This window comes from Geotrypetes seraphini, chromosome 2 (assembly GCF_902459505.1).
Source record: "Geotrypetes seraphini chromosome 2, aGeoSer1.1, whole genome shotgun sequence".
Taxonomy (NCBI): domain Eukaryota; kingdom Metazoa; phylum Chordata; class Amphibia; order Gymnophiona; family Dermophiidae; genus Geotrypetes; species Geotrypetes seraphini.
Window position 1 is genome coordinate 311,653,445 of NC_047085.1, and position 24,366 is coordinate 311,677,810.

General features: G+C 41.4%; 1 protein-coding gene across 1 annotated transcript in view; it reads right to left on the bottom strand.

Annotated features, from left to right (window-relative positions):
- DNAJC13 (DnaJ heat shock protein family (Hsp40) member C13) overlaps positions 1-24,366 on the bottom strand; it is a 495,155-nt gene that overhangs the window by 467,138 nt on the left and 3,651 nt on the right. Inside the window, 1 exon segment of the mRNA XM_033929988.1 lies at positions 22,225-22,305. Within this exon segment, the coding sequence (XP_033785879.1) occupies positions 22,225-22,292 (68 nt within the window). The 5' untranslated portion in view covers positions 22,293-22,305.

The following is a 24,366-nucleotide window of genomic DNA, read 5'->3' on the forward strand; positions in this document are numbered from 1 at the left end:
CCGGGATGCTTTTTTTCAGGGGCTTCGGCTCCCTCGGTTGACGGACGCCCAGTTGGGACAATTGAACGCCCCTATTAGTCCAGAGGAAGTGCAGATTGGTATCAAGCAGCTTAAGTTAACTAAGGCACCGGGCCCGGATGGGTTTGGATCTGAGTATTATAAGATTTTGTCGGATCAAATCTCTCCGGCTTTGGCGGGAGCGTTTAATGCACTCTCTGAGTCTCGCGGTTTGGGGTCTCCTAATTTGGCCCATGTGGTGCTGCTGCCTAAGCCTGGCAAGGATGCGGCACAGGTGGGTTCCTATCGGCCTATCTCCCTTCTTAATCAGGATGCCAAACTCTTTGCCGCTCTTTTGGCGCGTCGTTTGAATGTTTTTTTGCCGCTCTTGATCCACGAAGACCAGGCTGGATTCGTGCCAGGCCGTTACGCGTCCATGAACTTAGTTAGAGCTTTGATGGCCCTCCATTCCAGGCGTGGCCTGGCTGGAGAATCGGCTATTGTAGGCCTGGACATGGAAAAGGCCTTTGATAGTATCTCCTGGCAATATCTCTTTTGGATTCTGCGGCAGTTTGGCATCGACGGTACCATTCATCAATGGATCAGTAGCTTATACATCCAGCCACAGGCCAGGCTGTTGGTTAATGGTCAGTTTACTGCACCGTTTGCTTTGGGGAGGGGGACGCGACAGGGCTGTCCGCTGTCCCCATTGCTTTTCGTGTTAGCTATTGAGCCATTGGCGGCTAGGATTCGAGCTGATCCGGATATTCGGGGCATTCATATTGGAGACCAGGAGAGTCGCATTAATCTTTTTGCCGATGATATTCTTCTTTATCTGGACCATCCCCGGAGGGATTTGGGGCGGGTTCTCGCTTTGGTCCGCTCCTTTGGTGATATTTCTGGGCTGCGAGTTAATTGTGATAAATCTGAACTTCTTCCATTGCGGTCTACTCGGGTGGAGGGTTGGCATGCGAGCCTTGAGATTCCCCCGGTGAAGGGGCCGATGCGATATCTGGGAGTATATTTAAGTCCTGATCTCAAGCTTCTGTATCGCTATAATGTGCTCCGTCATTTGGAGGAGATTCGGCGTTTGTGTGAGAAATGGAGAGAACTTCCCCTGGGGGTTTGGGGTCGTGTGGCTTTGACTAAGATGGTCCTCCTTCCCAAGATTTTGTATCCGTTGCAGGCTATACCGCTCTGGGTTAATGCTAAGGAGGTGCGTCTGTTTCGTTCGCTTATCTCCTCCTTTGTTTGGCGTCATAAGCGAGCCCGGATTAGCTCTGCTACCCTGGCATTGGATAAATATAGGGGTGGTTTAAACCTTCCTGATCTTCGCTATTATAATGTGGCCGCTTTGTTCCGCTTTATTCATGAAGGATGGTCGGGGTGTTATAAATTCTCGTCCCGGAGCTGGGTGGAGTCGTGGTGTGCCCCACACTCGGTCTTGTCTCTTTTGCATATCCCATTGTCGGTTATCCCGGGAGGGGGGGGCTAAGTTTGCTTATCTCTTGCCTATGAGGCGGGCGTGGCGGTGGTGGAGACGGCGGCAGGGGAAATCTCCGGCTGCATCCCTTTTGTTGCAGTTATATGGGAACTCCGACTTCCCGCCGGGAGTGGGACACGCCTGGTTCCGGCAGTGGGAGCAGAGAGGGGGAAGAACACTTCATGATATTGTCTCCGTGGGGGGGGGTCGGTTTCCTTCTTTTGAACAGCTGCAGACTCAATGGCAATTGCCTCGGACTCACTTCTGGGCTTATCTCCAGGCCCGGCATTATTACTTCTCTCTTGACCGTCGCTGGGGGGAGGCTTGGCTATGTGGTCCCTTGGATGTTCAGTTTTTTCAGGTTTCTCCAGCTTCCAATAAGTTGGCTACCTGGTATCGGATTCTGAAGGCCGCTTCGGATTTGGGATCTATTGACCATTTGGCCTCTCGGTGGCAATCGGAGCTTGGTATTGCCTTGGACCGTAAGGCCTTTCTTGATCTCTTTGCCACCGTGCACGCCATGGGGGGTTCCACAGATTTTAGGGAAATGCAATTTAAAATTTTGCATCGGGCTTATTTATCTCGGGCTAAGGGAGCTCGTATGGGCCTCTGGGAAGACGCCGTGTGTGTTAAATGTAAGCGTTACGTGGGTACCCTAACTCATCACTTTTTGGAGTGCCCTTCTTCTGCAATCTGGCTGCAGGTTCTCCCCTTTTTGGAGCGCCTTCTTCACCGAGCTATACCATGGTCTTATGGTTTTCTGCTCCTGGGGGATCAGCGGGATTTGATTGAGGGGGGGCTCACGCTCCCTCAACGCAGGGTTCTTTACATGGCTGTCTTGGTAGTAAAAAAGCTCTTGTTGCAGCATTGGGTGGACGAGTCTGTTGCATCCTTTCCGCATTGGCTGGCTCGTTTGGCTATGGTGGGGCGCTATGAGCTTCAGCGTCTTCCTAAGGCTGGGAGTTTGATTCACCGCTGCTATCGAGATCTGTGGCAGAGGGTGTTGCAGCTCTGCTCCGGTTTGGAGTCGGAGGGCATGTCTTCGTCTTCCTCTTTTTGATTTGGTTCCTAGTGGGGGTGGTTGCGTTATCTCCCTCTGTTTTCTTGATTTTGCTTTTGCTTCTGTTTTGTTTTGGTTCTTTCTCGGGTGGCTGCACCGGTGTGGATGTGGGGGGGGAGGATTGGGCGGCTTGGATGTTTGACTGTCTAGTGGTCTGTGTGGGGGATGATTGTTGTGGTCTGGGTTGCGTGAGTGGGATTGGCGTGTGTTTGTGTGGTGGGGTTTGGTATTTTAAAATGTCAACTGTGAGGGGAACCCGCACCTGGGGTTTTTTGTACTGCGATTATTTGCTGTTCTGCTATCTTGTACTGTTTCTGGATGCTCTGTTTTCTGATTGTTTCACTCGTGGTTGTGTGTTCCTTTGCAGTTGTCAATAAAGATAATTTACAAAAAATAAAAATAAAAAAAAAATAAACAGAAAGATTTCCTGGGTCTAAAAATACAAATGTATCCAAATTTAGCTCGTGATACTCTGAGACATCGTCGAGAACTTTTACTTTTAAAACCATGGGTGTTAGCTCTAGGAGCAACTTCCTATTTGCGTCATCTGTGTAAATGTATTGTGCATTATTCTTTACAAAAATTTATTTTCTTTGAACCTTTCCAACTGTCCTCGTTCTTATCATTGTCACGACTGGAAAAAGACGAGAGCTAATGTCATGGAATACAACGGAAAAGAGATAGTCCTGTCCTAAGTTAATTAAACCTTATTTTTCTTCTGGTTAAAATTACCTTTAGTCTCGCTTTTGGTAACATTTTGGAACCTAATTTGGAGGACTTGAGTGGAATTTAAGCACGTATTTGATTGCTTTTGGAAGTATATTTTCGTTATATGTATAATTCTTGATAGCTTAACTTTTACTTTCTGTACAAGTTTGAACTTGATATGTAATATTGCTATTATAAATAAAGAATTTTTTAAAAACAGACTTTTGTAAATAATTTGTATTTGATTTGATAATTATGTACACATAGTTTCTTTAAAAGCATTTTGGATTGGAATGATAATCATGGGCAAGGTATCCGCAGCAGAAAAAAAAATAAGAATCCAGACACTGCATGAATAAGGTTTCAGAGCAAAGTTAATAGTGGCTGCAGCAGTGGGAGAGATGCCCAAAATGGACCATCCTCTCCCCAGTGCATCTCTCCTGCTGCAGAGGGGGAGGGGGTGTTTTCGCTCTCTCTCAAAAAAATTGGATACAGGGAATGCGCTAGATGTGGTATATTTAGATTTTAGCAAAGCCTTTGACAGTGTTGAGCTGCACTGAAGAAGAGCAGCATTTCATTCACAACAGAGCGGGAAGTGCCCCTGAGTTTGCCCCTGAAGTAGGACACGAAACAGGGCTCTGTAGAGCGATCAGCTGAGGCACTCCCTTTAACGGACTTCCTTGATTTGGTGGACGTTTGCAGTTTTCACTAAGATAAGTTCCCGTTTCAAGTGGTTTGTATTTAAATAATCGATTGCTATTTATTTCTATTTTAATAATGAGGATCTTTTTTGATGTGACTTTACATTGTTAAATGTTTTTGAAGTCTCATTAATTTTTTGCACTCAGCACTTTGGGTAACTATTACATTCCATTACATTAGTGACTTTTATTCCACCATTATCTTGCGGTTCAAGATGGATTACATTTTCAGAAGAGTTACAGAGTTGAACGGGTTACTTCAGGGGATTGAATTTAGCACGCTTTAAAATTTATCTAAAAAGAGACAAAAAGAATTTATTAAACTCATGATATTGGCTTCAGGGTTGGACAGTATGTTTTTTGTGGGCTATTCCTGCGATGCACTCTAGGGTGCTAATATACTTGGATATACCCTGGTGAACTCGTTATTGATTTTTGTGAAATTCCCATGAACTGATTGAACACCCTGGGCTTTAAAGATTGGAGTACTGTTTCTTTTTGAAAAACAGTGTATTTAGTACCCTCAGTCCTGAGTGCTCATTGAGAATTGAGAGCAGGTCTTTTTTACCAGCACTAGAAAGAAATACCACATCTGTCAGTGATAGCTCTTGATGCCTAGCAAAGCATCAGTGTTGACAAACAGCCAACTTGCAGAGCATGAGTCTCTAGGATGTCACCATAGTTGGTGGTTTTGATGCCTCGGCATCACACTTGGCTAGGATGCACTCCCTAAAACATGTCCTGGAAACACTCCTTAAGGGCAGGCATCAGTAAAGTTGGGATAGTCTGAAGATGTAGGCTCTGAATTGGAAGTGGGATCCAAACTTCAGGGAGACTAGTGCATTGCACTACTTTGACAGAGGGGAAGCAGTCCTCAAAGTGCCAATGCTTCTTAGGTGCCAGTGTCCTGGAGCTCCTGGCAACAAGATACATCATCATCATTACCTTAACTTGACACACTGCCCTGGAATCCTTTAGTGCCAATAAGAACCATGTGGAATCCACACGAATCTCAGTGTCAGGTCTGATGATGTTCAGCCTAAGCAGGCACACCGATGGTGTCCATCATCAAGGAAGGGGGGAAACCACCACAATACTGATATACCTCCAGTGTCTGGTGCTGCTCCAGAAGCCATAGGGACCAATGCCTTCCATGCTGATTTTGGGCTGAATTTCAGCATGCCAAAAAGTCTCTTACACAAAGTCTGTCAACTTTTGAGTTTTCTTCTGTATTTGAACACCAAGACAGCAATAATAGGACTTATGGAGGGCCCAGACAAATTAGGTACATGTCATGTGGGTCAGTCACAAACATGGTCTTAGAACAATTTATACACTGCTTGAACCCAGTAGGTTTCTGGACATGAAAGAGAAAATAGCTATGGCAAAATCAAATGGCTCAATTGTCAAAAATTGTTGGGTTATTAAAAAATAAAAATAAAAAACCTGGATGGGAGCTCAGGCCTAAGGTGGCTACAAGTCAAGGAAAAAGTTTAAGAAAGCCAAAGAGCCCCCCAAAAAAATGCTACAGAAATACATGGAAGGAAAAATAAGAGAAAAAGAAAATACTCCCATGCTACTTATGAGAAAGTGAGCAGGAAGGCAAACAGCAAAAAATCTCCAAGGAGAGAAGCATGGCATGTCCGTACCACTTCATGGATGAAGAGAAACATGTGAGTTAGTCAGGTAAGAAACATGTGCGTGGTGGGACCTGCCATAGGCTTCTGGAATGAGTATGCTGGGCCATGATGGCATCAGAGCTCCACAGATAATGGCTTCCACATGCGAGAAAATTATGCCCTGTTTGACATTGGAGAATTTTTTTTTAATATACACTGAAATCTTTGCTTCTGCATATGGAACAACTGAATCCAAAAAAAGCATGTGACAAGTAGGATCTCTGAGGAAGAGGAAGGTACTATAGAGCTTGGTGTGGCTGGGCAGACAGGCCATATGGTCTTTACCTGTCATCATTTTCTGTGTTTTTGTTCTTTCCAACCCAACATATGAAGAAAGTAATTATTAAAGAACTGAGAGCTTCTAGAAAGAGTATTACTCAAAAATTTAAACAGAAAGGTAGCAAACTGGTCATGAGGGAAAAACCAGCAAAAAAAAAAAAAAAAAACCCACAGGTTTTAAAAATGAGCAAAATCACATCTGGGGGTCCAGAAAAATACAGCTCCCCCCACCTCAAAAAAAAAAAAAGATAGTCTGATGCATTTCTATGCAACAAGCATTTCCAGCTTTGAACCTGATTGAAAAGTAATGAGACTGCCTCTGTTTTTCTTTCCAAGAAGTAGACGTGGCAATGCTGTGCTGGTTCTTGTGAAGCTTGTACTTCGATGTTTCTGAATCTGCAGCTGGACTGCTGTAGTCTTCACTGTTGGGTCACAGCAAGAGGAAAAACTTCATACATTTCATCATGGTAGATAAAGAAGACATGTCTGTAAGAGTATGAAAGAAGTGTGCGATTGAATTTTGTGTTAAACTTGGAAAGAGCAGTAATGAAATTCTTGAAATGTTACAGCAAATTTAACACAAAATTCAAATCACACACCTAAAGGATATGGCAGAAACCCACATAAGCAGGTTTATCAACAAAAAACTAACAAACAAATTGAAGGTGCTGTAGCCTGCCTCAACTCTAAGTAGCTGCTGGATGTGGGAGAAGAAAATTTGCCTCTTATCAGCCAGTCCTCCAAATGCTAAGATCTTCGGGCTACCAGTTGGACCGAAATTGGGCTGATCCTCAATCTCCGCAGAACTGTGCATGCAAAAGAGGGGGGGGGGGGAGAGGAGAAATCACAACTGGCAACCTGAAGAGCCCCGCTGAGCCCCCTACAGACACCAAACAGCCTGCACTCAAGCCCCTGTGATTCAGTAAGCAAGCTAAGCTACTAGAAATACAAGCCCCGAGTTCCACAAGGTTTTTTGCAGGCTGACCAAACAGGTCCCCTTCTTTGGGACAACTTGCACAGGAAGAGACGTCTCCCAATTCTTCATCTGTACATTCTTAAAGATGCTGTGAACAGGCACCATAGGAAGGGAGTCGATAAAGGATATCAAACATCTTGGCCCTGAGCTTGTCCTCAACTTACAACTTAAATGAAATGGCTTCCACCATCTCTCAAAAAAAAAAAAAAAGCTCACACAGGACAGCTCCACAGAGACATATTTTCTTTCCTGTGATGAAGAGGAGTCTGAAGGTAGATCAAGGAACCTCTCCTTCAAGAAGTTCTCTGGCTCTTCCTCAGAGCCCTGGGTACTCTCCAGCTTAGCAAAATATTCCTTATGGGATGCTCGAGTCTACTAGATGTACTGAAAGGCTCTGAGTGAGAGCACCAAAGTATAGGTCCTCTTCTCAACTCCAAAGTTGTTTCTTCCCCCAACAGACTGGAACGTAGTACCGGTCAGTGTCAGTTCCAAAATCCAGCAAGGTACCAGGACCAATGAATGTCTGAAGATCTCATACTCGGTTTAGTTTTGTTTTTTGTTTTTTTTTTATTGTTGCTGTTCTTACAAAAAAGAACTTAGTGACACTATTCATTCAACTTCACATAAATTCCAAAATAAGCAATACTGACCAGAGGAGTCAGTGTTAAATCTTTATCTAATATGAGACCTGGTTTTGTGTTCTGAGCAGTTTAGATGTGAAAATCCACTGCAGGAGAAACATGGGGACAATACTCATTGTAACAGCTACTTATGTCAATTACACTCTGCTTATAGAAATGATCAAGGGTCACTGATACAAAAAAAAGTCTTACACAGAATTCAATCCTCACGAATTAAAGTGTGACTTGGAACATCTGACATGTTTTTTCCATTGCACTGATCTGTACCTCACAAGAGGTTATCAGATTAAAGCTGGCAGTTAAGAGTTGCACTGACCACAAAACTAAGCCTAGCAGCATCCCACATTCTCATTCTATAGGTTTCCTATTTGAAAAGATAACCCATAGAAGAAGCAGGGACCAGCTCATACTCCCATATTCAGTGCAACTTTGCATCTAGCGTTATACTAAACAAATACCCCACACAAGTCTGCCAAGACACCAAAATCTGAAGGTAAACAGCAACACCGGGTGTTTAGGTTGGAACTTTCACTTGGCCACTTCAAGATGTGACCATCTCTGTGAAAACAGGACTAAAACATGCTGCTTCTACAGCATCCTCAAACTGCAAATCTGGAGGGCTGCAAACGTAGCAAATATTTAGGATATTCCTAATGATTGTGCAAGAGATATTTGTGTACAATGAAGGCAAAGCCTGCAAATATCTCATGAATATTCATGGGGATATCCTGAAATATCATGGGGTTTGCAGCTCTCCAGAATGTTTTGACACCCTTTCTTTCTCTGAAGTGTTCTCAGTCCCTCTGAAAAGGGAGCTCTAACCACAGCAAAATGGTGGCACCTAGTGACCAGACTCTGTACATCAAACTCTGTCTCTGGAAGTATTCAAATCTAAACTCAAAGCCCCCGTCTTTGAAGCTGCTTTCAATTCCAAACTCCAACCCACCTGCTAAGGACCAATATCTGTACTGATGCACCTTCTTGTCCAGTTTGTCAGTCTTCACTAGATTGTAAGCTCTTTTGAGCAGGGATTGTCTCTTCTATATTTTGATATACTGCATTGTGTAAGTCTAGTAGTGCTACAGAAATAATTATTAGTAATAGGGGAGTACATCTGCTAAGCTATGGAGAAAATCTGCGGCTCTGGCTTAGGGCTGTCACTGCAGTGACTAGAATAAATAAAGGAGGATACCTTAAAGGGGAGGGAACATCCCAAGCAGATGCATATAAGGCCTCAAGGTATAGTGCACAGGAAGAAAACCGCCAGATAACATTCTGAAAACTTTTTTTTTTTTTTCAAACTCTTTATTCATTTTTCATCTTACATCAAGTACACAATATATTACATCATTTTAAACTTTTACATATTACTTGAAATTCATTCAATTATGATTTTACATACATAAATTTATTCCCTCCACACCCACTCTTCCCACAAGTAATTTAATTCAAAATATCATATAAATATTGTATTCTTATCTATTAATAAACCCCCCTCCCCCTACGTATAAATGTACTTTCAGTGGAAAATGATGTCTATTCATTACAATAATTTTCAAATTCTGAAAACTTATTAAAACTGGAAAGACTTCAGGCCTGGAAACAAAACAACTTTGTTTCCTGGTTTGTGCTATATAAAGGTTCTATTAAAGATTAGATGGATAGCTGCTGAATCAAACATCCGCTGAAAATCTCACATGCTGCATGAAATCCTGCTGAACTCAATATTTACTAATTCAAAAGGCAGGGCAAAAAAGTATCAACACAAACTGGTAAGAAAAGAGCAGATGGTGTATACTGGAGAGGGTGATTGTCTGCTCAAAAAAATAGGCTTCAGATCTCAAAACACTGAATGTAGGGTTAAAATCCAATTTACTACTTAATAAATGAGAAAGATGAAGTAACAGTGAAACACATTAAGGTTTCCTTCATGATTTGACATACTGGTAACTTACAAAACCCTCTATTGCCCCCGGTACACAAGAAATACCTGCAAATATGTGAAATAGAGAGTTGCACAGGGGACAGAAATCCCGCCCGTCCCCACCAGAATTCTCGAGAGACTACGGGAACTCACGGCAGTCATTTCCTATTGGCAATCTGCACAGGGCAAGAGTGTAGGAAGATTGCTCCTGCCCCGAAAGCCTGCTAGACTACTAAGTAAGGCCAGGATGCCGGGGGGGAAGGCAGGAGGGAGGCGGGGGTGGGTCAGAGCCAGACGAGAAGATATTCACGGTTTTACTCCATTCGCGGTCTGGCTCTGCCCCTATCCCCCGCGAATACCAAGGGAGAAGTGTACTACATTCCGAGGGCTTCCAAGGAAAAGGCAGATGAAGGGGAAACTGATAAAATAGTTTTACCTGATAGCTTGGACTTATCTCAATTTTTAGAGTCATCTAAAGACACAATTACAAAACGGGCTACACTCTTGGTGGTTTTCAAAACAGAGTAAACTATCTTGAAGTTAGATTTTACAAAAAAGAAGCTCAGTTTTGTGGCCGGCGAGTGATGATTTTTCCTGATGTCTCTAAACAGACTCAATTCAAAAGGAAACAATTCCTAGTGCTCATGCCTAGAGCTTTAGCGGTGGGTGCGACCTTTTTTCTTAAATTTCCCTGTAAATGCCTTATCTCATATTTAAATGATAAATATGTCTTCACAGACCCAGTCCGGTTAGATAGTTTTCTAAACCAGTGCAGACAGTATCTTTGTTTTTTTATTTTTTCTTATCAGGGAGGATTGTCGACAAGTAAAATTTATGCCACATTCTGCCTACCGAGAAGTTTAATAGTTTTTTTACTTACTGAATGTGATCTTCTATAATTAGTACAAACAGGCAGATAATGTGGGCTAGATCATTGAATTCTTAGTTTCTTTAGACTGTATTATTGAGCATTTTTATGCTAATGGCTGTAATTGATATTCTTTCATGTTTGTTATATAATTTGTAACAAATTAATAAATAAATAAAAAGCATCAATTAATTCTGGCAGTTTTGATTTTAGCTTTAATTGAGTTTTACAGAAAATTCAAAACAAAGTCAGACATCTGACAGATCTCCCTTCCTCTCCCCAGTCAGGTGGGGTTGGCATATCAGCAAAATGCTATCCCAAAGAAGTAGATTTAAGGCAGAATTTGATTAACAGAAAAATGACCGGTACAGCAATTCTCTCCCCCCTCCCTCTCTTCTTCACCCTTCCCGTCCGGTGGTCAGCGCAGCATTTACAACTGGCTGCTCTTGTTCCACCTATCTGCCGAGTCCTGCCTTCGCAGAAATTGAATTTAGGCAGAAACCGGCAGAGAAGAAGGACTAAAGCTGATAAGTCCAGCAAAGTGTGAAATGCTGTTGCTGCTGCTGGCCCTCAAGGAGTTAAACATAGAAACATGACGGCAGATAAAGGCCAAATGGCCCATCTAGTCTGCCCATCCGCAGTAACCATTATCTTTTTCTCTCTCCGAGAGATCCCACGTGCTTATCCCAGACCCTTTTGAATTCAAACAGTCTCTGATTCCACCACCTCTTCCGGGAGACATTTCCACGCATATACCACCCTTTCCATAAAGAAGCATCTTCTCAGATTACTCCGGAGCCTATCACCTCTTAACTTCATCCTATGCCCTCTCATTGCAGAGTTTCCTTTCAAATTAAAGAAACTTGACTCATGCATATTACATAGGTATTTAAACGTCTCTATCATATTTCCCCTCTCCCATCTTTCCTCCAAAGTATACAGATTGAGATCTTTAAGTCTGTCCCCATACGCCTTATCACGAAGACCACACACCATTTTTGTAGCCTTCCTCTGGACCGAATCCATCTTTTTTATATCTTTTTGAAGATGCGGCCTCCAGAATTGTCCACAATATTCTAAATGAGGTCTCACCAAAGTCATACAGGGGCATCAATACCTCCTTTTTCCTACAGGCCATACCTCTCCCTATGCAAACAAGCATCCTTCTAGCTTTTGCCGTCACCTTTTCAACCCGTTTGGCCACCTTAAGATCATCACATACAATCACACCCAAGTCCCACACTTCTGTCATGCACATAAGTTCTTCACCTCCTAAACTGTACCGTTCCTTCAGGTTTTTGCAGCCCATATGCATGACCTTGCATTTCTTAGCATTAAATTTTAGCTGCCAAATTTCAGACTATTATTCAAGCTTCACCAGGACTTTCTTCATGTTATTCACACCATCCTTAGCGTCTACTCTATTGCAGATTTTGGTATCACTTGCAAAGAGGCAATCTTACCTGACAGCCTTTCAGTAATATCACTTTTAAAAATGTTAAAAAGAACAAGCTCAAGAACAGAACTTTGAGGCACACCACTGGTAACAACCCTTTCCTCAGAGCAATCTCCACTGACCATTGTCACGGGAGCCAGTAAGGAAGCCGCTCATCACCGAGAAGCAACACCAAATCGCGCTACTTCTCATGCCGCCGAGATGGACTAAGTGGATCTGCGCAGCCGGTTAGCAGCGGGGCAGGGGTTCACAAAGCTTGCTCCTGCCCGCTGAACCTCCACCAACATAGTAACATACATATAGGAACATAGTAGATGATGGCAGATAAAGAGAGGACCCGCTGCACCTCCACCAGATCGGCAGAGGTAGGAAGATAGGGCAGGGAGGAGGAGGGGACAGAGCCTGGCCGTGGAGGTCTTAAAAAATCCTGGAAGGGGGAATTGACCCAAAAATAAACCGGGCCCCCCATTTTTGGGTCAAATTTTTGGCCCGAAATTTCTGGTTTATATTCGGGTATATACGTTATGTTGCACAGTCTCTCCCGAACTCCTCTGCACAGCCGCAGTGAGTGACGGCGGACTTCAGCCAATGAGATACTTGAGGGGAGGTCTCACGCCAATGCTCACTACTGGGAGAACTCTGCACATCCAGCAATCCGGGAAAAAGAGCTGGAGCTTTATGGCCAATCAGGAGCACTTCTACAAGGAAGTCCTTCTGACTGGCCATTAAGCTCCAGCTCTGTCTCCCTGATTGGTGGATGTACAGAACGCTCCCATGTGAGCAGCAATCAGCAACTAGTGTGTTGAGGGACTAAGCAGCTTAGACGGAACATTGGAACAAAGGTAGGCCAGCATTTCTGTGAACACCCCAAAGAACCAGTATCCTTCCCTGTGGGAGTCCCGTGGACCTGGAGGGGATCCCCTTGGGAGTCCCATGGACCTGGGGGGGGGTCCCGCAGGATTTCCGCGATCCCCGTTCCCGTGCAGACCTCTTAAAGTGAAACCATTTTGATTATAAATAGTAAGACGGTATATCAAATCTCATCCTCCCTCTTTTTAAAGTATGGAGCATAAAAGACAGGCTATTCAGCTGCGAACACAGCAAAAATAATTAAGAAATATGGACAGTAGATCATAAAGACACCTTCTGGCTTACACGCAGAAGTAAAATTTGAAGGAGGCAGCAGAGCCCTCTGGAGAAGGAGGAATTTTAAGCCTGGAATGGATTCCTTCTGCATAGCTCGCGGGCATGGGGAGAATTCCCTGTTGTCCATAATGACCCACCTATTGCACTAGAATAATGTTTATATTTTCTCATATCATATATTTTTTTGTGCTGGCATGTGAAGATACCTGAAAAATAAGTATGCAAGCTGTCTCTCTGTTTGCAAACTATGCTGAGTTTGTTTGTAGACTGAACTGAAAATTCAATAAAAGTTCATGTTACAAAAAAAAAAAAAAAAAAAAAAAAAGAAAGAAAAATCAAGTATGGCAAGAGAATACTAGTGATAAAGCATGGAAACATCTTTAGCAACCTGATAAGAACAGGAAGAATCTCCCAAAACATAACTAAAGTCATCAGAAACAAAAAATAAATATTTTAATTAATTTATTTAGAGCAAGCAATTTATAACACAACAATCCAACCCCATGCTTTTATGTGAAAAAAAGAAATTTACAGAAGTTCAAACATGTGATTGCTTAAAGTAATTTTTGAGGAACTGAGCATTAAATTTCAGAATAGATCTGAAACTCTATTTATGTTTTACCAGAGCATCACAAATAACTAAATCCATCATCATCTCAGGGTTGTCTGGTGCTTTCCATCCTGTGAGGTAAAATCCAGACCTGGATCACACTATATTCCTGATTAGGAGTTTTGGTTGATAATTCAAAACTCAAACACTATGCACTCAAACTGAGTCTATTACTCAACTGTCATGAAAAACATTGTTAATTCTTTCAGCTGAGCAAAGAATAGTTGCAGGAAATGGTGAAAAATGTTTTAAAAAGGTACTAAACAGAGGACATGGTGTTCCATTTTAAAATGTGAATACATGGGATATCAATCCTCTTGTAGTACTAACCATATAAATTTTTATTCTCTCTTCCATTTGTTCATTCCTGTCCTAAAATAGGAAGGTAGTAGTAAAAAGTCTTCTTAATGCAAAGTCTGGCTTTATGACAGACATCTTTCAGTAAATCTTACAAGGTGTGCAAAGACAAATGTTTAAAACCCTGCCACATGTATAAACTCATGCTATTCCTCATTCCATTTTATTCTCTAAATTTACACAATACTCATCAAAAGTATGCAAACAGCAGCAGTTATGTGAACTTCTTGCAAAACATGATTAGCAGCTTCCTTCCTGCTCATTCTTACAGAAAGCAAAATACATCAACTGGCAAAGTAACTTCTACAACTGTTACTGGGCATAAAACAACCTCATTCTTACCAACAAAAATATTAAAGGACTGGAAGAGGGAAATTAGAACATATTTGAGACTAAGCTTGTGTTTTTACCTGAACTAATCATACCGTAAATGGACTGCACACTAGTAGTGACAAAAAAATATGTTGCTACTGTTCCAATACAAAGCCAAAGATTTTCAACAGAGCTCTGATATGGGACTTAAATGAAAAAAAAAATTATTATTTGGCTCAACTAATATACAATTGGACTTTGAATTTATTCACTTTTCTGAACCCTCACAAAATGAGTTCCATTCAAATAAAATATAGCATTCATTTAGTCGTGTGTAAAGTGCTACTGTGTTTCCCCCAAAATAAGACACATATTAATTTTGGGCCCAAAAAATGCACTAAGTCTAATTTTTGGGGAAACACGGTAACTGTGTGACAAGTTTAGGTTTTCTCAAATATACAATACAATAACTTAAGTCAGTGAGCCTAAATCATGAGAGAATGAGTACAGTACTCCCCTGATATTCGTGGGGGTTCCATTCCAGGAACCCCCCGCGAATGTCAAAAAACTGCGAATACGGTTTTTAGGCAGGGGAGACAGGAGAGGGCGGTCAGAGCACCAGCGAGTGAAGGAAATCACTCACTGTATGCTTGGACTGCCTCTTCCTGTACTAAAGTCGGGCCTCACTAATCAGGAGCTGCTTTGAAATGCAGTTTCTGATTGGTGAGGCCCGACTTTAGTACAGGAAGAGGCGGTCGGAGCATATTGCAAGTGATTTCCTTCACTCACCGGCGCTCCAGCTGCCCTCTCCTGCCTCTCCAGCTGCCCTTTTCTGCCTTCCCCTTCACGGTCAGAAAATACCACAAATGACCGGAACAGCGGACTGTGGATTCACAGAGGAGCACTGTACTCAGTTTCAACGAGACTAAACAAACCAAAGCCATGACATCTCAAGAAAGGAATAGAGTTTGAATCCATCCAAATGCAGCACGAGCTGCCTTGCTCCTGGTCCATTCTTACTCCCACCCACAGGGAGAGCTCGGCCCCAGCTTGTCATTGGCCATTCGGTCCAGTATCCACAGAGAAAAGAAGTTCCAGGCTCCGTTACTTACCCGGGTGCCATTTCAGTGCTAGTCTCCGGTAACCTCTCTTCAACTCGTCGTCAGCGGTGTCTCGGCGAACCCCCAACACCTCATAGTGACATTGCATGGTTTCGGGACGCATGCTGCCATAACCCACACAACCACACAGAAGGCCAGGGTACTTGCTCTATTATTTTAATGTGAGGGAGAAAACAAGGCTCCTTTTTACGGTTGCATGCTGCGGGTCCAGAGGTGCGTGAGCATAGACCTCCCCACCCCCTGCCAACTGCGTGGACGGGCACGCACGTGCCAGAGCGAGACACTGCTACCATACTACTAAGGCTTATTTTTGGGGTAGGGCTTATATTAAGACCTACCCCAAAAATCATGCTAGGGCTTATTTTCGAGGTAGGTCTTATTTTGGAGGAAACACAGTATTAATTATATCTGTAGCATGTGTTCTCCATAAACATCAGGATTATTAAGACACACAAGTACAAGACAACCAATGACACTAGGATGGACAGTTCTCCATACTACTTCCATTTTTTAAAATAGCTGATTCAACTACTTACTACTGCTTGTTTCTAACACTCAAAATCTATATAAAGTTTGTGCAGTACTAAAAGAGACTATGAACTGAAACTTCAACAGCACTCCCACCACCCCACCCCCTTTGGAACTTGTATGAATCAAACCAATAAAACCCCCATAAAACTTCTAAAATTCTCAAACATGGCATTTTAGGACCAGAAGCAGGAGGGAAATGCTAGGAGCTGCTCAGGGGTTGGGACCATGCACAGAGCTTGTGAGCTGCAGGGAAGATGAAAAATGGAGAGTCTGCAGTAGGAAGCTTAGGAAAAGCTACACATAATAGTAGCTCTCTTATTAAGAGCCCGAGGACCATTACTATGAACTACAGGAAAGAGTTTAAGGCTGCTGAGCGAAAGTTTCTATGTCGGCTCTGGAGTTAGTGTGTGGAAGGAGTGGATATTTTTGAAATATTTTCTGTAAATGTTTGATTTCATGAAAAATGCTAAAAACACTGCACAACAAAGTTTTTGCTTCCTGAACACTGCTGGGTGTTTCTTATAGAATTTTGGGTGCTGATCATGAATATTACATCAAAAATTACCCATCACGTACCATTTCAGAGAAATCTTCAATTTTGTCGTGATTTTTTCTTAAATTTGGATGCAAACAATTTTTTCTCCCATAAGTGTCTTATCAACAACGGTTTGTGCCGCCTGGGTATGTCCATGCATAAAATCTAGCCAGGTTGGAAGCTGTTTTATGGAAGATGACATCCTGGGCATGTCTGGGCAGGTCTGAACGAGCTTGCGCTGTCTCACCATGCTATAATGGTGGCTTCCATACACCGATCCTGCTCATTTGGTTAATATAGATAGTCCGTGTGTGTATATAGTATCAGTATAGTAAAGTATAGTAGTATAGTAGCTGTAGCAATATAACAGTAAGTAAGCTTGATGCTATAGACGTTTTGGTGTCGGGCAATATGTCTCGTCGGTGTCGTAACCGCCGCGACACATTCTGCTATATCTGTGGGGAATATACACTTACGCCTCAGAGACGTTCGATGACTGCCCTTGTAAAGAAAGCCTATCATCTGTATTTTGGCTGCAAAATAGGTGATCAAGACAAGCAATGGGCGCCTCACATTTGCTGTGCGACATGTGCTGTTAGTCTGAGAGCCTGGCTCAGAGGTACTCGAAAGACGATGCCATTTGCTGTTCCGATGATATGGCGAGAACAGAAAGACCATGTGACGGACTGTTATTTCTGTTTGACTAATGTGTCTGGTTTCTCTGCCAAAAACAAGAAGTCAATTGAATATCCTAATCTGCCTTCAGCAATGAGACCCATGCCACATGATGACAGTCTTCCAGTTCCGAAACCACCAGAGGATTGGACCTTAGACGAACCAGATGAAGAAACTGCAGTGCAGGGTTCTAACAGTGACATTGACCCGGATTTTGAACCATCCTCATCAGGCGATCCACATCTGATAACACAGTCCGAATTGAACGATTTGGTCAGAGATTTGGGTCTGTCAAAAGCAAAAGCTGAGCTGCTAGGTTCGAGACTGCAGGAATGGTGTTTGCTATCACCAGGTACGAAAATTTCTGTGTTTCGAGACCGGCATCATGATATAACCAAATTTTTTGCACAAGTCGACAGTCTCTGTTTCTGTTGTGACATTGAAGGATTGTTCTCGGTCTTTGGTTGTGATCACAACCCGGAAGAGTGGCGTCTTTTCATTGATTCGTCAATGTTAAGCCTGAAAGCTGTTCTGTTGCACAATGGCAACGTTTATCCTTCAGTACCTGTTGGCTATGCAGCACATATGAAAGAAACATATGAGAATATGGAAATGTTACTAAAGTATGTCCAGTATACCAGGTATAACTGGAATATCTGTGGAGACCTCAAAGTCGTTGCTCTGTTACTAGGACTGCAGCTTGGCTATACAAAGTACTGCTGTTTCATCTGCGAATGGGACAGCCGAGACAGAGAGTCGCACTATTCTAGAAAGAACTGTCCACTCCGTAAAAAGTTAGTTCCAGGACAGAAAAATGTAGCACATGAATCGCTTGTTGACCCGACAAAGATATTTTTGCCTCCTCTTCACATTAAACTGGGACTCATGAAGAATTTTGTGAAAGCAATGAACAAGGAAGGGGAAGGTTTTCGTTATTTAAGACAGATGTTCCCAAGAATAACTGATGCCAAGATCAAAGAGGGTATTTTTGTTGGCCCCCAGATCAGACATGTTATGAGTGACAAGCGATTTGAAGATCTGTTAGTTGGGCCGGAAAAAATTGGCTGGAAAGCCTTGAAAGACGTTGTTGACAATTTTCTGGGCAATTACAGAGCCCCAAACTACATTCAGCTGGTAGACAAACTTCTCAAAGCATACAAGAGAAAGAAGTGCAATATGTCACTCAAGATTCATTTCCTCCATTCACACTTGGACTTCTTCCCCGCAAATCTCGGTGCTGTGAGTGACGAGCACGGTGAAAGGTTTCATCAAGACATAGCTACGATGGAGAAACGATACCAGGGCAATTGGAATCCGTCAATGCTTGCCGACTATTGTTGGATGCTACAACGTGATGCACCAGACACTGAATATAAAAGAAACTCGGGAGCAAAACACTTTTAATTCTGTTTCATTTAGTCGCTTGTGCGAAACGTAAACTTGACTATATATTTTATTGTCAGTAAACATAAAAATGTCTATTTCTCATAGTTCTTACGTGATGCAGTAAAACCAAAACCATATTTGAGCATACCAAGTTGGTACCTGTCATAATCACCAAAAACTTTTCAGGAATCAAGACTTAACCAAAAAATTGTTGTGCAGTGAAATTAAACTTGCTTAAGGACTGTTGAGCTGAGGTGTGTAATAAGAAGGCTGTGAAGGAGATTTCCAAATTAAGTTTGTAGTTATATTTCAGAGGAAAATTGTTAAGAATAAGAACTTTTAAAGTGTGTTTCAGAATTTAAGCTGGATTTTTGTGACTCTTGTTGCTAAAAAGTAGTATTAAGCACTGGAAAATAGAGTTTTAATCCCTTCACTGTGTAATAATAATAATAATAATAGCAGCTTATATACCGCAATACCGTGAAGTTCTATGCGGTTTACAAAAGATTAAGCAAAGGTACAAATTGACTGACTTCAAGAGGGGAAGAAGAAAGAGAAGTAATTAGACAGGAAATTCATTGTTGAGGAGAAAAGTGATCAAAAGGACAGTAGGTCGCTATTGAGAGGAAAGAGATAAGTGGATCAGTTGTCAAGATGTTTTAGGAACAGGTGTGTTTTTAGACGTTTCCTAAATTCCTCATAAGTAGAGGGCGAAAGTAATTGTTCTAGGTCTTTACCCCATGATGCTGCTTGGTGTGAGAGAAGGAATTCATGGTGTTTTTTCAGTTTGCAACCTCTCACTGGGGGGGAAACGAAGTTGGAATGTGAACTTCTCTTGTGTCTGTTGGTTGACCACCAATTCAACACAAATTGCCTAATATTTAAGGCAAATGTTTTGTATTTAGTTTATTGTTCAGCTGTTTTTCTGCTGGAGTGCATCCCTGCAGTCTTTTCCGATTGCTGGTCTGCTGAGCCCTTAACCAGTATACATTGTGTGAAGTTTGGAGAATCTGAAACTTTTTTGAAAGCTAAATGTTCTTCTGAGAACTCAAGGTCTAAAATTTTAAGAGTGGTCTCGTCTTGGAATCCTGAGAGGTTCTGTGATGTAGAGCTGTTTTCAATTAGTATTCCTGGTAGGCTCTTTGGGACTGTGAGATAATTACTGAGGAGTTTCATTATTTCTGAATCAAAAATACTTAGATATGCAGATAAAGCCGAGGTTGCTCAGACATTGTGTGAATGTGTGTGTTGAAACTTGGTGAGCTGATTTGATATTAGAAGCATTTTTATGGATTTTCCTGGGAGGGTCAGCTTAGGGACAAAAGAATTATCTATTCTTTTGCACATGTAGTTAGAAATACATGACCTTAGCCCAAGAAGACTGACTTTTACCCTGCATTCATCCAGGGAGGTTAGGGTTTGCTTCCTTTCATTTGTTTACAGATATGATAGTAGCAAACATAGGGTTCTTCAGAAGAGCTGCTGGTTCCAGACAGGTAACAGGATAACAACTCAGCAGTTCCCAGCACAAGAAAGTGGTGATAACAATGAAAACAGGTTATTTTTTAATACTTTATTTTTGTGTGCATACACACAGGCCTTGATTCTGCAAAGCGTGTCTAATACTAGCGTCCTTTGTAAAGAATCACGCTCAGCACTGTTTAGACATCCAAATTTTGAGACTTCCTTTAGAGAATTGGATTTTAGGCAAGAGTTGGATGTCCAAACAATGTGTTTTTAATGTTTTAATATTTTATTATTATGACATTATTAGAATGGCAATTTTATGGTGTTTTTCATTATAATTGTGATACTGGGAGTTGGATCTGTTTAATGCTTTAATTTATTTCTCTTCCATCAGATAGAGTGACTGGGATTCGAACCAGCAACATTAGGGTAGAAGATTGTAGGTTTAACCAGTGTACTACATAATGAACTAGCAAGATGCATAGCAATTGTAAAACTAGGTCCTTTAGGCATTGTAAAGGAGGTCTACTTTTGAGCGTAGTTTGGTCTTCAGATAGACGTGAGTTCTATGGACGGAACTTAAGCACAGTTTGGATATCCTTAATGCGATCTGCTAAATAGCTTTCTGGGATTTTATTTTTGCTTTATTATACTCAAAATACATTTAATAAGACACCATGTAAACAGGGCACATCTAAATAGATATATTGCATGCAAAACCTTCTATTTCTGTGGACAAACAGCAATGTTATTTGCTAATTAGAGGAAAATATCTATTAACTGAAGCAGAGCAGATGAAAAAAAACACAGCTTTAGGTTTCTTGCTAAAAAGCTACCCTTTTATTCTGACTAAACAGTGCTCCAATCAGCTAACTACTGAAAGCACATGAAAAAATATATAGTTTGCATACATAACTTCATTTGTAAAAGCTTAAAAAGAGAAAAACCAGATACAGATCTTAGCATGGCTCTTACTTCATTGCAAAAGGAGGTGTGCAGCTGCACAATGATGACCTCGTTGTGAGATCATCAAGGTGCACCTGCAAGGTAAAATGCCACAATTAAAATATGTGCTGGGATTTGAACCTATGACCTCTGGAAGATGGGAACAGGGCTTTTACCCTTTGAGCCACAGCAGTTTCCACTAATATCTTTCTTCCTCATATCTGATATGATAGCTTAGGGATCTGCTAAGCTATGATCTTCTCAGGTATTTTCACCTTCACATGGCTAGGATCACTAAGCTCTCATAGTAGGAACCTCCTACTGAAAGGAAGCAGCTGTGGTTGAATGAGTAAAAGCCCTGTGCTCATCTTCCAGAGGTCATGATAGAACGAGAACGACTGCAGATGGTGGATGATAAATTGCATGTTTGCTTGTTGACCATCAAGCTGTGTTTTGAGTTAATTTGCACAGAAAAACAAGCACATCCATCGCATGGATCAGCCATTCTATTCTATCTACTTTAGTTTCATCGTTGTTACATACATAGCTTAAAGAGCTTTAAATAAAATGTTATTTTTTGTTGGTTTTGCAATTTTACAATTTAAATTATAATGTGCTGTGAAAAACATTAGCTCCATTTTGTGTGCCGGAGCTAAAAAAAAAAGTTTGAGACACAATGCTAAGCAAACTGTTTAGAATCTAATATACAGGACAACCAGGGGACTCTTCAGAGCCCTCAAAATGGCTTTTATAAAGTTTGTGAAATGGGAACAAACAAGAAGATAATGTGATTGTGGTGACAAATATGGTCAATTGAGTACATGGCAGTGAATCATAGCACAGTTTTCATTTGAAACCAGATTCTATAAAAGTTGTGTACCCAAATCTCCGACTAGCATGCAGATTTGGGCACGCAAGTTATAGAACAGTACCAGCTGCATGCCTAACTTCACTGTTAAATTAGGCACCAACTGGTATTAAGTGGCTTTAATTGGCACTAATTTTTAGCTACGTACTTAGGCATATTTCTATAAACTTAGCGCCTAGATGCTATAGCATGCAACTACGAAGGGGCCACGCAATTGCCAAGATAGGCTCTGGGACTCAATGCCCATGCTTTTCAACACACTTTCTTGAATCTATCCTTAACTGTACAAGTATTTAAAAAACACTGTTACACGTTAACCAGGATGTGTTAAAGCACTGAAAAATACTCAAACTGGGATTCCTAAACTATACAAAGATGTTTATCTTATGAGAGGGAACATGTAAAACAGGTAAAAAGATAAAAACAGATTTTAATATTTGAAATAAGTTACGCTTTAATTTTAGCCTTCAGTGTGAACAAAAAAGAGAGAGCAACTTACCTTCCTCTCCATGAATGCTTTGTTGTATAGAAACAGGCAAGGTCTTTATTTTCCCTAATTACATTCATTTTGTGCAGAGACCTGTTAACATAAAATAGAATTAGCATTCACTCTCATTAGAAGTTTTAACATGATACCTGTTCATAAAATCTATTGACCAATCTAGATATTTATTTAGAACTAAATTTTCAGAAGAATGCAAGGAAAAAGATACGTAAAGTGCTGCACTTTTGAAAGCCATTGATTAAACACCAAATGATTCAGGTTCCAACTGGTTTGTATTTATTTTATTATTACTATTACTACTTTTGAATTCATTACAATGCACACTTAAGAACAAGAAAACAGAACCTATGAAGTACCATACATCTGGAAGCATTAAGTAAAAAGGAAATTAATATCTAAATAGGTTATTTAGCCCACATTAATGGAGAAGTAACATTAAGAAAAACACACAGAAACTGAGCTAAATCCTACTTCTTAAGGTACCCTATATAAATAATCTACAATTCCCACAATCCTTTCTTATGACCAAATCCTAACATTACTGAACATTATGTAACATACTCAAACAGAAATATTTCTAATTGCTAGGGTCAAAGACATAGCTCTTCCTCTGGAAAGTCTTAACACAGAATATGACAGCAGCTGAAGGCCCAATGGCCCACCCAGTCTGCCCATCCGCAGCAACCATCCTCTCTCCAAGAGATCCCAAGTGCCCAATCCATGCTTTCCTGAATTCAAACACAGTCTGTCTATCACCTCTTCCGAAAGACTGTTCCATGCATCTATCACCCTTTCTGTAAAAAAGTATTTCCTTAGATTACTCCCGAGTCTATCACCTCTTAACTTCATCCTATGCCCTCTCATTCCAGAGCTTCCTTTCAAATTAAAGAGACTCACCTCATGCGCATTTATGACATGTAGGTATTTGGAGATGTCTGTTTTGTTGCATAAATAAAGATATATATATATATAAAAATAAAAAAAAATACAAGGAAACTTTAAAAGATTTCTGCAAACCGCACATGAGGTTTTGACAGCAGAAGGCCCTTCTTTGATATTATGTAGCACAAGAAAAAGCTGGACTTTTATTTCAAGAATAAAGATGCTTTATTTTCTGTCAGACTTCAATACCTGTAATTTACCTTGTTGTGCCACAAAGACAACAAAATGGATAATTCAATTAGTAACTGTATCCTGCATATTTTCCAAGAACCCAGCGAGGATAAAATTTGAAGAAATTAATTGATCAAGCCAACCTTCTGCCCACTAAATCTGAATCTTTTCCCCAGAGAGATAACAAATTTAATAAAGGTAAAAGAGCATTAGAAATTCCCAAAATCTTAAGTGTTGACCCAATAAAATTTCAGCTAAATGGATCTGAAGAGAGTTTAAAAGCCTCAAATTCTTGATCTCATTTGATTTTGCATAGCTTCTAGCTTGAAATGTATAGACAAGTGTCTTCCATTCCAGAGACCAAGTATTTTGATTACTGAAGCTTGAGGTTTCCAAGATAAATACTTATATATATCTTCTACTTTACAAATTTCTCAACAGACTCCCTGGTGAAGTAACATAACTGCATCACAGAAGATCTACATATACCCCCTGTCTTGATAACTACATGCCAGATATGAGGTAAGAAAAGTTCCTTGGAGCAATCTGGCAGTGGCAGAATATCCAGAAAAAAGATGGAAGAGTCACAAACATTGGAACACGAAAGGCATTAAGACACACTGAAATGTCAAGAAAACCAGATAAGTAATCATATCTCCAATAATGGAGAGCTGGCTTGCAGTAGTTGGGTGAGGAAGTTTAGAGTGACGTGGGGTTATCACCAGAGCTTAAATGAAACCCAAAACTCAGGAGAGGAAAAGTCAGAGCCAGTCTCCACATATGGCCTTCTGGCTCTCGTTCTCTCCGAGAGAACGAAAGCCAGAAGGTCTTGAGCATGCGCAGATGCTCAAGGCCCAGCCCAGGCAAGAGGCGGGAGCTTTCTTTCACTCACACAAGCAGCAGATGGGGTAAGGAGCATGTTTGGGAGGGAGGGCGGGCAGATGCCGCTTCCAGCACGGGGGTGCTATGCGGTTCTCGCGGGGGGAGGGGGGTGCGATGCCGGTTAGAGCGGGGGCAGGGGGT